Source organism: Sturnira hondurensis, unplaced genomic scaffold (assembly GCF_014824575.4).
Source record: "Sturnira hondurensis isolate 20B ecotype Veracruz unplaced genomic scaffold, ASM1482457v3 Scaffold0022908, whole genome shotgun sequence".
In the NCBI taxonomy this organism is placed as follows: domain Eukaryota; kingdom Metazoa; phylum Chordata; class Mammalia; order Chiroptera; family Phyllostomidae; genus Sturnira; species Sturnira hondurensis.
Window position 1 is genome coordinate 8,681,974 of NW_028095539.1, and position 16,583 is coordinate 8,698,556.

Consider the following 16,583-nt stretch of genomic DNA (forward strand, 5'->3'; position numbering starts at 1 on the left):
ATCGCCCGCAACGGCCCCGCCCCCAGCCCACACCGCCTTGCACCTCTTACCAGGGTACAGCTGCTTGGTGGGCGCGCTGAGCTGCGCATCTTTCGTGACCCTGTAAGCAACATCCGGGCCTTTGGAAGATCGCCGCGTTGCGCAAAAGCCTGTTGTCTTGGTTATTCCGTCGGGCAGGTTTTGAAAATCTAGAACCTTCAGGAGATCTGCTGGCTGGGCTGAAAGGACAAAGGGGAGGTGGGGGTTAGCCACAGCTCGTGCAGGAGCGCGGGTGGGCGGTGCTAGGCACCCCGGAAACCAGCTGGGAGCCGCCCCAGAAGCCGGTGCGGGCAGGGACCCCACTTGGGAGAAACGCGCATGTCCGGGTGGGCAGCCCGGGTTCCGCCGCAGGCCCACCCGCCGGAAGCAGACCTTGCGCGCCCCCGCGGGCCACCCGGAGCGGACACCGCTTCTCCCCCGGAGCGCTCAGGGGGCAAGTGCCCCACACGCGATCCCCCCATCACCCCGGTTCCAGACACCTCTTCCCGCAGCCTCAGGAAACCCACCCCTAACTGCGGCTGGAAGGCCGGGGGGATCCGGCTGCGGAGGCTGGAGGGCGGCGGCGTGCAGAGGGCCAGCTTGGGCCTGGGACAGTCCGACAGCTCACAAAATCTGTCCGGTGCCTCCCGGCCGCTGAGAAGGAGCAAGGCAGGCCAGGCTGGGGGCGGGGAAGGGGCGGCGCAGTGCACCCCCACCGTGATGGGGGGGGGGGACGCAGTCCCCACAGCAACCGTCGGGGGCTCCAACCCTGTTCCTCTGACCGCATACAGACTAAAACTCACTAAAATTCCGCAGCCCACCAAAAGACGTGGTTTTTTGCCAGTCTCACAAAAAAAGATGTAACTTTGATCGACTACGAAAAATAACAATAGTAATTACCTACCCCTTTTCCTCCAAAGTGACTTTTTGAAAACTTGGGTGCCTTACTTGTATATGTAAGGATTTCTGGAACCAAGAATCAACCAATCAGATGCAACCTTATTATGGGCCCGGAAGCTGCGACTATTCCGTGGCCCGTGTATTTGTGGTTCGAGACAGGGCATCGTGCCGACGGCCACTGTTGTGTGGGCTGTCGACACTCTCTACCTGACAGTCTGAGGGAAAGGCGGGCAGCGCCCCGAACTAAGTGCTCAGGTGCTGCGTGTTTCAAAAGGCGAGGCGCGCACGGGTGGCGCAGGCTTACAGCACTGTCCTCTTCCCGCCCCCCGGGAGACCATGCCGGACTGCGGACCGGGCTGAGGGAGGAGCCGGTCCCTGCACCCCTTCCAGAAATTTCCCGACCCTCCTCCAAGGCTCCTCCTCCGAGCAGGGCAGGGGAGACCCTGGTGTCCCACGGAAGACACGGACCACGGAGCACAACTGCCTCTCTGCCCAAAAATGGCCTCCGAGTGCCTGCCCTAAACAAAGCCGGTTTCACAAGGAACGATCAGCTGATGACGCCACGAACAAGAGGCCCCCTGGGGGTACAGGCGGAGTACACGCATCCACACTAGAACTCAGAGTGACAGAGCACACATGCAGCTAGGGAGCAATGCTAGATATTTGGGGAACCCAGCAGGGGGCACTCACGTGGATGTGGTGGGGCTAGGCAAGCACCCTCCACCAGGGCACCTGAGCTTCACCCAGCCAATCAGAGCACAGCACCACCCAGTCCCAGGTGGTTTGTTCCCGGTGGGCAGAAGACTGTGCCAGACCAAGGCAGCTCTATCCTACACTTGCCCTCTGGGAAGGAGGGTGTCTCTGAGCCCTGCTGTGGCCACTCATGGACCCCGAGCCCACAGCTGCAGGCGGTGGTCTCCATGATGAGAGCGGACGTGTCTCAGAACTCAGACAGAGAGACTCCCACCACGTCACCTGGGCTCCTGGATCAAGCTGTACCTGAAGGAGGAGTGATCACCTACCCAAGCCAATAATGCTTACCCCAAGCTGCATCTGAGTCCGACACCTGCTACCAGAAAGTCAGCTTGCCCCTTGGGTCCCTGCCCCCCTTAACTGTTCAGCTGACCAGCTCACCAGCCTTCCTGTGTGCCTGGGACTCACTCAGAGCAAAGGCCCACTTCTTTGATGAGTGTGGAAGATTCAGGTGAGAAAGGACCCCCGGGGCCAGCTCCCCCTTCACCGGTTCCCTAGGAACCCTGCAGCCGCTGCTGTCCTTGGGACTTGGCACAGGGTCAAGCGGGTGGGGGCCCAGGTGGCCACACGGCCTCACTGCCCATGCAGACAAGACAGACGGAGGCCCCGGGCCCGAGAGGGCTGGCCTGGGTGGGCAGTGGCACTGTGGACGGTGCCAGAGGGTGGTACAGAGGGCACCCTGTAGCCCCACTGCCCCCCTGCCAGCCATGACAAGCTGGGAGGGGAGCACCCAGGCTGGGGAGGGGGCGTACGGAGACTGGCTGGAGGGAAAGGGAGGCCACTCTTGCCTGTCTCGAAGCACAGCCCCGTCCGCAGTGTCCCCAGGCCTCAGAGTCCTGAGTCCCCTGCCTCAGAAGTATCATCACTCCAGCTCAGCCATGCGGCCATCCTCTGTCACTTTAATCAAGAGACCACACCCCTGGGGACAAGGATTTCCCACTTCGATGCGGAAACTGCCAGGTGGGATGGAGGCAGGGGCAGCGAGGGCCCAGCACTCGTGGGCTGGGCCGGCCCCACACACGCATGGCGTCCCTGCCTCGGGCCGCCCCTCTGACCGCCCTGGGCGGGGCCGGGCTCCCACCCAGAGCCCAACCCCGAGGAAGTGTGGCCAGCCCTGGGCACATGGGCAGGCCCGGCAAAAGGCGCAGCCCCTGCCGAAGCGGGTCCCCTTGACCTGAGAGGCACAGGCCGGCGCCGGCACATGGCACAGCCCCAGGCCTGGACTCGGCCGTGGGAAGAGACGGCCGTGCCAGCCCCTGGCTCACCTGCCGCCGTGACACCGTGCCGAGAGCTGGCTCATCTCTGAGAGGCGGTGCCAAGACCGGCGGTGGCCAGGGGAGAGACGGAAGATCCTGCCCGTGATGCTCTTCCCAGACGCGCAGGCCCGAGGCCCTGTTTTCCCGATTGCTGGCGGCAAAGCTGTTCCGCAGGAGCTCACGGAACCTGTTTACAGGCCGCTGTTGCAACAAGTTGAAAAGGCCACCAGACCGTTCCAGGCGCAGTGCCACCCCGCCTGCCGCCAGGGCCTCCCTGGGCTGCAGCTGAAAGAGCGTGTTTACGTTTTCGAAAAGGCACGGCAGGCGCCGAGGGAGAGCCGGCAGCGCGGGTCCTCCCTGGGCCGTCCTGCCCTGGATGGGGGGCCTCCCGCCCACCAGCACCTTGTCCCCTTCAAGGGTGGTGGTCTCTCAAGAAACCAGGAGCCCTGGCTCTGCCCTCAGGGTGACAGCCCCACTGGGAAACAGTCCCAGCTTTGGGACTCGTGTGCCGAGCCCAGCATCACCCCCACAGTGATGGCGGGCACGTCCTGCCTGAGGCCAGTAAGAGGGGCTGCACTTGGAGCCCCCAGCATGGCCCCAGTGCCTGGAGCTCGGCTGGCAGTGCCTTCTCCGTGTTCTCTCCCGCTCGGTGGCCCAGGCAGGGCGTCAGTTGGTCCCCTCCCTCGGGGAACCCCGTGCGTCCTGGGTGGTCAGTGAAAACAGGAGAGCAACTGACCGATGGTGCAGCCCCCCACACACACACTCGGCCTGGCAATTTCTGCCTGAGACGCGCAGTGCACCCAGGGTGCCCTGCAGCGAGCTCCATGCTGCTGCGAAGCCGGCCGTGGTGGGGTCACCCACGTTGGGGAGCAGGCCCCTTTCCAGTCTGCCCAGGCCTTCCTGCTCTGCAGGGCCTGGGAGCTGAAACTACGTGTCCCAGACCCCTTTGCAATGAGGGTCAGGGGGCAAGTGAGTCTGCACCAGGCAGAGTCCCAGGGAGCTGGTGTGTGAGGGGGGGTCCCGGGCGCCTTGCTGCAGGGTCCGGGCTCCGTGCCAGGGCTGGGAGCCGCAGCACGGGTCCCAGAGGCCTCTGCAGGGAGACTTCTGACGTCTGGGTGGCCTGTGACCCCGCCTCTCCAGCAAGCTCCAGGCTCCCGGCATTCCCTCACTTCCCCAAACCAGCCACTCCCGCCCCAGTGACAGGGAGCCGCCCTCCAGGGGAAAGGCCAGCTCAGCGCAGACAGAATTAGAGAATCTCATAATCTCCACCCCCCACCCCACCCCCCCCAGAGTCAGGAGCCTGCCTGTGGCATGGAGGAGACCAGTCTTTGGGGACAGGCCAGGGAAGGCCCCTAGCCCCACTCCCAGCTGCACAGAGCCGGATGAGCTGGACTTGGCCTTGACACCCTGGGCAGCAGGGCCTGCTGTGGAGCCGGGACAGAGTGGGCTCGGAGGCCAGCTTTAGGCAGGTGGGGGGAGCGATCTGGGGGCTCGCAGTTGAGGTCCCACAGCCACGGGCCCAAAAGGCAGCATGAAGACCCTGGAAAGAGGCGCAGGGACAACCACGGTGACACCCGGGAGCACCTCCAACAGATAGGTGCAGGACAGACAATGGAGGGACGGAGGGCCGGGCCTGCCCCTGACCACCCAGGGGAGGACCTCTACGCCTCGCCGACAGCTGTTGCCATGATCACGTCTGAACGCCAGCTGTGCCGGCTCCTCCAGAGCTAATGCCGGGGGAACGGGGTGCTGCACCACCCCAGGGCCTGCCACCCCCTCACCGCAAGGCTGCAGGACAGGAAACGCTGACACGGCCACCAGCCGGCTTCTGCGGCCCGGTGTGCATAGGCAGAGCCCTGCAGAGGAGGACGGACCCCGCGGCCGGCCAGCCCTGGACACAGCGGGTTGCTGGGGAACAGGCTTGCTGTGGGGGACTGGCCGGGGCGTGGGCACCGGGCCGCAGGTAGAGGGGGGGGCTCTGTCGGCAGGACTGTAAAGCAGTTCCGAGGTCGGCTGGCCTCTGCCCACCCCTCCTCAGTGCTCCGAACAGGACAGATGACAGCGACCGGGACCCTCTCAGGCCGAGCAGCCCCTTCCTTTGCAAGTGGAACCCCCAGCCCCGGGCAGAGGCTCCTCTGCACACGGTCAGGGCCTGCACTCAGGAGGGGACAAAGGAGTAAAGCAGGACACACGGGATGAGGGCCTAGGGTCTCCACCTTGAGCTGCAAATGAGTGTGGCCGAAATGAGATCTAAGTGCTCCCACCGGCCCTCCAGCCGATGCTGCCAGCTCACCGCTGGCCCCAGGGCCCGGGGACACTTGGGGACCGGGGACCCTGGGCACATGCTGACCTCAATGCCTCACACCCCCAGCCCTGGAGCCCGGAGCCAGTCGGGGCACGAAGGCCTTCAGAACAAAGCGACAACCAGGCTGTACTTCCAGGGTTTACTTATTCACCCCTCAGGTCCCAGCAGGAACTGATGTTCAGGGGACCCCAGCAGCAGCAGGTGAGGGGGCGGAGCCTGCTGGGTTGGCGGGGCTTGCCCTGTGGGCGGGGCTGTCATCCAACATCACATGTGGGCACAGCAGGGCCAAGACAGGCAGGTGTGAGGGGATGATGACGACGTGAGTGGCACTTCAACTTGTCCTAAGAGCCCCACCTGCCCTAGGCACTGCCAGCAAGGAAACGGCCACGCCCCCTGTGGGGGGAGCTGGAGAGAGGCCAGGACCCTGAAAGCTCACCAGGGCCTGCCTGGGGCCTCGGACTTGAACTCTCCTCCGATTCCTGCTCCCCTCTAAGTGAACGACACATGCTCGAAAACACCTGCTGTTGGGGAGGATGCCTGTGACACGCAGGCCACCTGTCCTGCTGTGCGGGACGGTCTGTCAGGGGACACGTCCCCTCCCCTGAGGCCTGGTTAGGGGGCTGTGGTTCCTCTGAAGCTGCTCTCTGGGCCTTGGAACCTGTAACATTCCTCCAGACCCCACTTGTCCCAGCGGGAGGTGACCTTCCCCTCAGGACCCCCGGTCCTGGTGGCCCCCAAGCCGGAGCAGTGGCGCCTGCTGCCCTGCAATTCAGGGGGCTCCCAGGGGGCTGCTCCTCCCCTGCCTGCCCCAGACCCGGGCCCTGGGAGGGGTGGGGGCAGGGCGTAACACCGCTCTTATCTCCTAGAATGTCGTTTCCACCCTCTGTTCCCCGAGCCCCCAGTGACTCAGGATCTCTGGGGACCTGTGCTGATCTGGGCGGGGCCGTCCAGATACAGGCCCCGCCCAGATCAGCACAGGCCTGCCTTCACCACAAAAGCACAGCCATGACTTGTTGGTTGGGAGCCACAGGACACTCAAGACCCAGGTTCCAGGAGGTGCCTCTGGGTAAGGAGGGGCAGGCGGCTGGGGTCCCAGCACCCCAGCGGAATGATGCTGGCCCCTCCATCGGGGCCATGGTGGCCACGGTGGGATCCCCAGGCCTCCCCACCCTGGGGCTCTGCGGCCTGTCCCACCCAGCTGCAGCCGGGCCTGAGGCCGGGCTGGACCCCACCCAGTGTCTGCTGTGGGCTCTCGGGCTCCGCTGGTTAGAGCGTCATCCCAGTGCACAAAGGTTGTGGGTTCAATCCCCAGTCAGGGCGCATGCAAGAATCAACCAGTGAGTGTGTCGATACGCGCAACAACAAATCTCTCTCTTTTCAAACTGGAGCCCAGTTGTCCACCAGGAGCCCCTCTCGACGGGTGTCTTCTCTCTCGAGGTCAGCAGAGTCCCTTAGAGTGTATACACGACATGAAGGAAGGATCCAGGCTCGCCTTTCACTGACAAAGACCGTCCTTTCGTTGTTGTGTCAGCACCAGCCCGAACCTGTGCGCCTCTGTTCGAGGGCGCCACCCCGTGGCTTCGGTCTGCACGTCTCTCTCCGCGCCTGTACCCCAAAGCCTCGGTCAGTTCAGCGTTAGAGGGCGTCCTGAAATCGCAGAGCCCGAGACCGCCCGTGTTCCTTCCAAAACTGCTTTGGTTACTTTAGGCCCTTTGCACTTTCCTATAAATGTCGGAGTCATTTTGTCCACATTTAATTCTTTAGAAGCCAGCTGGGGTTTTCACTGGCGTTACATCAAATCCATAGATCAGTTCTGAAGAAAATGATGGCTTAACGATACTGTCTTCTTGTCCATCAGAATGGTGTCTCTCCCCACTGTGGTGGGTCTTCTGCACTGATATTTTATAATCTTCAGTGCCTGGTGTTTTGTCAGATATATCTCTAAGTCATAGATATTTTGATGCTGTTATAATGGCTGTTTACATTTCTGTTTCCAGCCCTGGCTGGTGTGGCTCAGTGGGTTGAGCACCGGCTTGTGAACCAAAGTGTTGCAGGTTTGATTCCCAGTCAGGGCACGTGCCTGGGTTGGAGGCCGATCCCCCCAGTAGGGGGCGTGTGAGAGGCACCCACACCTGCATATTTCCCTCCCTCTCTTTCTCCCTCCCTTCTTCTCTCTCTAAAAATATAAATAAATAAAGTCTTTAGACACAACTTTCTTTTTCCAGCTGACCAGTGCTACCATCTAGAAATACAGCTGACTTGTGTGTGTTGATTTCACACCTGAGACCATGCTAAACTGTCTTCTTAGCTGTGAAGCTTTTCCGTAAGTCCTTCCAAATAGCTAACCTAGACAATCACGTGGTCTGCAAAGAAAGACAGTCTGACTTCTTGCCAGCCTACAGGCCTCTACTTCCCTTTCTCGTCCCGTCGAGCTGGCCAGCTGCCCGAGAAGGGGAACCTGCGTGGTGAGAGCAGCCGACCTGCCTCATCACTGGTCCTGGGGCGGAGGTCTGGGCAGGCAGACCTGGCACCTCGGGGGTCCTCCACTGGCCCGAGGACGTTCCCTTCGACTCCTCCTTCACTGGGCCCTGCTCGCTCTATCTCAAGCTTCAAACGATCTCAAAAGAGCATGGCGTCCCGACTGTGTGAATGCGGGCATTCGACGGATGCTGGAGAGCGAGTGAATCCCAATGTCCTGCAAGGAGTTCGTGGGGCTGGACCCACAGGCACCCCCCGCGGTGGCGTCATGTGTTACTCGAGGAAAGGATTTATGATTTGTTTTTATGCTCTTTTTCATGCTTTTTCTGTCGCTTTGCACATTTCTATGATGGATGCATTGCTTTGACAACAAATTAATGGAATAATAAATGCCGATTAAAGTCAGCAGGAGAGAGCATTAAATAATAGAGCAAGCATCCTCTCCCTGTCTACTGGAAACCCTGAGATAGTCCTAGAGATTTTGGTCCTTGTCCTGGAAGTGGGCATTTTTTTTAAAGATTTTATTTATTTATTTATTTTTAGATTGAAGAGGAGGGAGGAAGAAACAGACAGAAACATCCATGTGTGGTTGCCTCTCGTGTGCCCCCTACTGGGGACCTGGCCCAAAACCCAGGCGTGTGTCCTGACTGGGAATTGAACCCGAAATCCTTTGGTGCACAGGCCTGTGCTCAATCCACTGAGCCACAGCACCCAGGGCAGGAAGCGGGCACTCTCAATGAAACATACTGCAGTGCACGTCTCAGGCCCGTCCACGTTTCCCAGAGCCTGACACATTAAGCGGGCCACCCTGAGCCCGGGGTGCTCCCGGAGCCCCTTGGCTGGGCCCATGCCCCCTCTCCCTTGCCCATTTGGACTGAAATGCGGACACAAGGCCAATGTATCTGCTGACTCAGCACTGGCTTTGGCTGGTGTTTGCCTGGAAATTCTCATTGGAAAAAACAGCTTTCGGGGCAGAAGAGAACTGGCCCCTGGAGACAACAGTTCGGGGCCTATTATGTGTCCTAAAGCAAATAACACGATAGACGAAGTTTACAGGAATATTTCCTGTTACAAATGAAAGTCTGTCTACTCCATCCTTCCCAAACCCGCCCAAATACCGGGCTCCTCCTACCGCCTCAGGGCACCTGACTTCAGAGCCCAGGCCAAGGTGACCCTGGGGGACAGCGCTGGTGCCAGGGACGCGCCTGGGAAGTTTCTTCACTCCTTCATGTGGTTCAAGTACAAGAACATCGCACGGGCCGCCTGCCCCTGGGAGGAGTGGGTCGCAGCACTTCCAGCCGGACCAGAAGGCTGTTTAGATTACTAGAGCCACACAAGTGGCCAGACGCCCTGATCGGGGACTCGAAAGCAGCCACGTGGACATGAACCGAGGGATGGCACAACAGAGCCCTGGGGAGGCGCCACACGCTGGGGGCGGAACGTGGTGCCGCCTCCCACAGTGTCGCCCACCAGTCCACACCCCCATCCGGCTGCATTCCCTGGGCTCACACTCGGTAGGTCGATGGGGTCCGTTTCCAGGCGTCTGGTACATGTCCCACCAGGAGCCGCCCAGGGCCGCAGGTGTGCGAGCACAGGCGTGAGGTTCGGAGCGTGAGCTGCTCCCGTCACCCACGGCTCCGGAGTTCAGAGTCACAGACTGGGGCCTGAACTTGCGGCCCAGCGAAGACACAATGACCAACAGAGGCAGGGCTCCCTCTCCCAGCCAGGCGGCACCCAGGAGTACCTCATTCCCACCCAACTGGCAGCCTCACCACCCGCCTCCTGTTCCCGGCGAGTCCAGCCAGGAACAGGGCAGAGGAGCGCTGGGGGCCAGAGGCCACGATGACATGAGACTCCCAGGAAGCTCTCCCAGCAGGGCTGTGTCCTACATCAGCCGTGCGAGGACGGCGAATGTCCCCGTTGGGGAGGCCCCACAGGCCCCGGGCAGAGAGCACGGCGCACCCAGCCCGTGCCAGGGAGACTTCCCAGAGCCGCGCCTGCCCAGCTGGCACCATCCAGCCTGGAAGCGCCAGCCCGCGGCCTCCCAGGGCGCTGGGAAGACAGACTGCACAGGGAAGATCTGGACGGCCAGACGGACACGGAAAGGAGTGAGTCACCCGAGAAAAATGTGCTCGGCTGTCAAGCCTGACATGCCCCAGAGGTGGCGGCTGCTCCGAAAAGCAGATGTCGGGCCCGTCTTGGGCGCCATGACCACGGCTGCTTTCCCACAGCAGCACTCCCACCAGGAACTATTCTGACGAGTGGCTGGGAAGAGCCCAGACTGCCCCAACTCAGAGGATGGCTTTTTTTTTTTTTTTTGCCAAGATATTGACCAGGCATCAAGTTCATGGAAAACGGCACATGCCTGTTACTGGGGCTCGGATTCGACACAGGGACTGCTAGGTCGTGCGAACCCTGGGGTGGAGGAGTCAGCCTGGATTCTGCGGCCACCCCAGGGAGGGTGGTGACGCTGGGGGTCCCAGCAGCTGCGTGCAGGGTGGGAGAACAGGGGCCGCAGCCTGGAGGAATCCGTCACCCCCTGGGAAGGACAGAGCGGTTCAAGGTAAGGGCCCAGGGTGAAGCGGGGCTGAAGAAGAGCAGGCGAACCGGCGGTATTTGAGGAATTCCAAAACAGGGCGGAGAGGGTTTCTGGAAGTCATCTACAGGGTAAGAGGATGAATCCCCGAACTGAAGGAGCCTGAGGTGAAAGGGCCTGGACAGAGTCATCTGGAGACATTACAGCTGAGGAGCAGGGTGACAGCTGGGAGGACTGTCTGGAAGATGCAGGGGGCAGGCAGGGGGCAGAAGGGTGGCAGGCGGGGGTGACCCGGATGCCGCAGGGGGGCTGACTTGAGAGCCACAGGGAGCCACATCCAACCCTCAGGTCCGCAGCCCTGTCGGCCGAGGTGCCTGGGCAAACCTCCCCTGACCTCTCGGGGTTGTGGTGTGGAGCAGGGAGTCTTGCATCTAAGCAGCTGGCACACCAGGGAGCTCTGGTGTCCCAGCCGGCTGTGTGCCCATGGCACTGGGGACACTGGAAAGCAGATGGGGGCTCACGCCCGCTCAGGAACACACGTCTCTCTCGCATGCACACCCCCAGCCACAAACTGGCAATCTGCCTGGGGTCCCTCTAGAGAGCGGGTGGTTCGCATTGCTGGGTGAAGACTAGAGGCATGTCACCGAGTCCAGACTGGGGTCTTGTGGGACAACCAGCAGCGCCCCAGGCCCAGAGTCCAATCCAGCAAAACCTGCCGGCCACATGCCCCAGATCGAGCACTCGGACCCGCAGCCGTGTGCCTCCCCACCTCTGCCCGGCACCGAGGTCCCTGCCTCCTCCTTGGGAGTGGCCGGGGCCTCCTCACACCTGCCCACCCGGCCTCCGTGAGCCAACTCACATCGAGTCGGCTGACACCAGCATCTAAAAGGCAGGTTCCACTCAAATCCACAGGTCTTTATGGGGCTGCTCCTCCACCTTGGGCACATGAGACCCAACATCGTCGACCCAGGCAGACCCGTTACTGGGGAGGTTGGAACCCCGCCTCCTTCGATTCCCACCACAGTGACGAGGCACACGTCATTAGCGCCGCCTGATCCATGGAGAAACTGAGGCACGGAGGAAGCGTGATGCATTTGAGGTCACACTGGGAGAGTGCCGCGGCACCAGGGCCTCGGGCCATGCGCAGGTTTTCCCAAAGTCCAGCAGAGCTGGGACGCCATGCCGCCCCTGGCGTCTGGGTGAACCACGCCCACTGCTGGTCTTGAACTTGGAGGCAGCAACATCATTACAAGGAACAGAATTCCCCACCGTTCACTGTGAATTCCGCGCACTGACGGGACCTACAGCCCAAAATGCCCAGGACTCCTGGTGCAGAGTAAGCCCTACGCCCTTGACGTGTGACGCTGAATGAATTGGAATTCCCTAACTTTTCCCAGTAGAATCCATCTGGGCCGTGCAGTGGGGGCCCCCAAAGCAGCGAACTTTCGGAGGGAGTTGCCAGTTCTCCCAGACTCATGACCCCTTCTGAGGGGGGAAAAAAAAAAGGGCGGGAGGCCTGCGAGCCCGCCCGTGGCTTTCCGATGCATCGCAGGGTCTTGCCAGTCCCGTGAAGGGCAGGCTCCAAAGTCGGGTCTCGGTTCTGCTTCTCTTGGGTCTTTTTCTTTTTCTTTTATGAAGTGCTGATGGCTTAAAGATGCGGTTCATGTCGTGGTCCAGCCTCCCCCTCCACCGGTTTAGCTCCCGGGGCAACTGGCAGATGCCTCGGCCCCACCCTGCCTGCAGAGCAGGGCCCCCCCACCTGCCCCCGCCCTGTCTGCTGCATGTGGCTTGCTGGCACCGACCCACACACACCCCTCTCATCGTGTGTCCACCGACATTAAACAGGAAAGACCTGCCTGGCTATGACCCCTCTCCTATCACTCTTTCCTTCCCACTGAAGTGGAAAAACTGACTCAGCCCCGAGCGGCTCGCCCCTCGCGCACACTCTGCACACAGCTGCACACAGGGCTCAATTCCATACATGTCAGCTAAGACGTGTGAGGGGGACGCTGGGGGGCCCATGACTCAGGAGGCTTTGGGAAGTGGGCACCAAGCGACAGGGACCAAGAGCACCGCTTCCCCACAAGACAGGCCCCAGCACACACCACCGACCAGCCTGAGGAGACAGGTGAGGGCAGGGAGGTCACCAGGGGTGCCCCCTAGGTGGCACTCTGTCCCTCCTCTCTCAGCCCCCTGCTGCTGCCCGGACAAAGACCCCAGGGAGTAAGGAGAAAGTGCCTCACACAGACTCTAAGCCTCACCCCTGCTCCCAAAGCCACATTCCGTCTGGGACTCAGATGCTCCGGGCTGCACACACCAGCGGCGCGGCCCCTGTGGGCCTCGGCCTCCGTGCCTGCACAAGGTGGGCGATGATGCCTCTGACCCTGGAAAGGTGTCATCAGGATACAACTGTGTGTGAAATGAAAGCACTAAGGATAAATTTTTAAAAACACAGACTGCCAGAGACTCTCATTCTTCACCTCCGAGCCAACAGTCCCGCTCACACGTCACGAGCTCTTTCTGCCCTAACGCACGTCCCCTTGTCAGCTCAGCAGAGGGTGCTGGGCCCATCGGAGGGCCCACCCGGAGACCAGCCAACCGACCCTCACCCCAGGCCCAGAGCCTGACCACCCCTCAGGGGGTCTCCACCTCACCGCACGGTGGTAAGTGGGCCCGGTGGCTTGTGGGACAGTCACGTGGACTCCTGTCCCCCTCTCCCAGCTCTGCAGGCTGCAGAAGAAGCTCCCATGTGCCTTCCAGCCCTTGGAGAACAGCCTTCCCAATGTTTGTAAGCCCTGCTCCCAGGCCAAGCAGCTGTTTGTAATCGGCCAGGCCCTGCCCCAGGAAGGGGAGGTGGGAGCCCGTCCACATGGAGGGGCCCTGGGGCCCATGGTGCTGCAGGGCGCGTGAGGACAAGCTGATTGGAAGAGCAGGGGGCGTGTCCAGGCCTGGCTTGCCCCGCCCCAGTGAGGGCCTCCTCTTGAAGCTCTTTCCCCACCTCCCGGGACCCTATCGCAGTAACGGAGTCTCCCCTTTGGAGAAGAGGAACCTCGGCCCCCAGGCAGGAAAGGAAAACCACAGCCTCACCGCTTCTTGAAGGAGGGGGGGCACCCGCTTTCCTCCAGGCAGCGCCCTCCCACCTCCCATCCTGTACACCGAAACCTGCAGTCCACCTGTTTCAAGTGAGGGAGGGTCGTCCTGAGGGGACACCGGCCTCCCTCCCACTCGCCATCCCCTCTCTTTGGTCTTGATCTCCGGGTCCTTTCTTGGGCACAGTGGCCTTGCTCAGCAGGGCCGGCCCACCTCTCCACCCACCGGCCCACCCGCACTCACCGCCCCGCCCACCCCGCTCACTGCTCCGCCCATCGCTCCGCCCTCACCACCGCCCCGCCCACCCACACTCGCGGCCCCGCCCACACACTCACGGTCCCGCCCATCGCTCCGCCCACACTCACCATGCTCCCGCCCTTCCTGGATGCGGGCACCACCACCCTGAGTGCCCAGAGCGGTACTTTCTGTGCCAAACGGCAAGTCTGCTCAGAAAGAAGAGCAGCCTCGACAGGACGCGCTGACACGGAGACTGTGTCCCCCGTCCCAGGAGGAAAACCCAGAAAACAGCTCAGAAAGGGGAACCGGAGGCCTGCCTCATCTCAGATTCTCCCCAAGGGACACAGGAAAGCGGGGAGCAAAAGAAGAAGACTAAAATAAACACGGATCCCGGTCGCTTCACCCCGCAGGGAGCCCACGAGGACAGGCGGGAACAACCCCCCAAAGCTGGCTCCAGCTGCCCAGACCGGACTGAACTCGGGGTGCAGGGCTGTGTGGTGGGCGTCTTTCCCGGCCCGCCCATCTCACTGAGCCCTCTGGGCAGGGCTCCAGGCCAGCTCGCCCCATGTCACTGACCCACGTGGGCCAGGGCCGCAGGTGTCCCACTGTCCCCCCAAAGAAGTAGGCCTTGACATTTACTACATTTACTAGACACAGCCACAGCCGAAAAGGCGAGCGCTGAGATCGTTCTCACCGCTGTCGGCCGTGGCGCACCGGACCCTGAAGCACTGGACCCTGGCAGCCAAGTGGGAGCCAGGGGCGGGGGGGGGGGGGGGGGGGGGCCGCGTCTCCACAAAGGAGGGAAAGGTGAAGCCGCTACGGAAGCCCCGCCCCCGGCTCAGAGAAGGCGACTTTCATCCCCGCCAGCGGGGCTCTCAGAGCCTCCACTGGCACACGGGCAGAATGGGGCCAACCCCACCTGGCCCAGGGCTGGTGTGAGGACCACGCGCACTCCACAGGTAACACCCCAGAGCAGGAAAACTAAACGCGCACAGGAGCCAGAGTAAAAACACGGGGAAGTGAGGAGAAATGCCTGACTTCCAACTCACCGCAGTGGACCCCAAGGGCCACAGGTAAGCTCATCTCAATTGGCCAGTGTCCCCTTGATGCTGGCTGTTGCCTCCCTGATTGGCCAGCAACCCTTTGGGCTGGCAGGTGCCTCCTCGTGAATGTCTGGTGGCCCAGGGGCTCACAGGGGGCTCCCTCAGATTGGCCAGTGGCACCCCCTACCTGCTGGTGTATCTCTCGTCCCGAATGCACTTCACTGGGGACAACCGCCTGCTCAGGAGTCTGACTCCCCCTCTGCCCCAGAAGCTCCTGGGGGGCAGGCGGTGCCCCTAGCTCGCCTGTGCCCTGGCCACCCCATGCCCAGCACCGGCCTGGCTTCGTTAGAGGGCCACAGACACTTCAGGCACAGCCCCCGCACCTCCCGGGTTCTCCACACCAAGGCCGGCCCCTGTGGTATTCCCTCTGGAACCTCCTGCAGGAAGAAACTCCTGGAAGCGAAGCTCACCGCCCCAGGCCGAGCACCCCTCTCCAGTACTCCCCGTGCCCCCCGACCCCTGCCGCAGGAGAGACGACCCTCCCAGCCCGAGGGCAGAGTCTTCAAGGTTGCTGCTGCCCTACACACATCTTGATGCCATCTGCTGGTGTTTCTTTTTTAAAAAACAGAGCGGTTGCTGGGGCCCCACGGCCAAGGTGCCGGCAGGAAGACCCAGAACAAAGGAGTGGGTCTCCCCCGACGACACACATCTAGGAAACAGCGCAGGGGAAGCCCCGCTTCCCGCACGGAGACACGGAGGGAAGTGGGCTGGGCGTCTGGAGAATGAAATCTGGAGAAAAGTGGGTCAGTCTGCGGTTCCATTCCTTAGGTCTGAGTCACCAGAGAGCAGCAACATGCCCTCCAAGTGCAGGGTCATTACTGACTTGGGAGCCTGCCAGGAAAACCAGTGGGTGAGTCGAAGCTGATGAAATGATGGCTCAGGCGGCAGGGCATACGTGACATTGAGTGACCCCATCGCCGACGCCATCCATCCATCCATCCATCCACTCATTGGTCCTACAGACTTCTCCCGAGCCACCTGGGGCTGGGCTGGCTCAGAAGCAGCGTTGGAGACAGCAACGCCCCCGCCTGTGCCCACCCTGGAACGCACCCCTCCGAGGCATCGGCCATCGCCCTGGTCGGGTCCGGGGGCTGGAACGTGGCCAAATCTGGACCCCAGTTCCTCCTGACGAAGTGGGGGTGGCCTCAGGGTGGGGAGGGGCATGGACAACGTGATGTGCCCACAATTGTCCAAGGACATGCCCCATGCCTGAGCTCAAAACCGTGGCAGTTGCAGAGAGGGACCCGATAAACTCACCAGGGGACACTGTCTGTGGCACCTCTTCTCACACTCACCCCGTGAGCGGGGCACTGGCAGGACCGTTCATGAGACGGGGGTGACTCCCCCAGCCAGCCAGTGAGCGGAGCCAGGAGCGCGGAGCCGGGCCCCGGGTGCTAGGGGGTGTGCTGCCTTGGGGCCCGGGAAGGGCGTGACGGTGACAATGGGTTGACTGTGCGCCACACACATTATGTACTGAACCCTCACAACATCCTTCAGAAGTGACAGTCATCACCCCCTTCTCACAGGCGGAGAAACCGGGACACGGGAGGACGAAGGCGCGGCCAGTGGGAGAGGCGCCAGGACCGGCCCCCTGGCCCTGCCCGCCGCCCCACGCCCTCGCCTTCATGCCGCGTCCCGTGGTGGTGGCAGCCCTGCCCGCAAGAAGGGCCAGAGCCCGGCCCGCCTTCACACCCCACTGTCTCCAGCTGGGCCAGAAACCTTCAGGCGAACACGTGGCCCAGTGCTGACACCGGCGAAGTGGGTTATATGGAGAATATAAATAGCGGGGCAGGCGGGAGCCATAATATAACACCGCCCTCCTGTGAGTAAAAAAAGACTCGGCAAATTAGCGGATCCAGCGGGCCCAGCGGGGCGGGACCCGCGGCCCCCTGGTGGCCCAGCAGGCT

At 62.0% G+C, this 16,583-nt stretch overlaps 1 protein-coding gene across 2 annotated transcripts in view; it reads right to left on the reverse strand.

Annotated features, from left to right (window-relative positions):
* Nucleotides 1-16,583, reverse strand: part of COL5A1 (collagen type V alpha 1 chain) — a 110,717-nt gene that overhangs the window by 89,088 nt on the left and 5,046 nt on the right. For both annotated transcript variants that reach the window (XM_037036454.1, XM_037036453.1), the window contains exon 2: nt 51-218. In XM_037036454.1, coding sequence (XP_036892349.1) covers nt 51-218 — 168 coding nt within the window. The remainder of the gene's footprint in view (nt 1-50; nt 219-16,583) is intronic.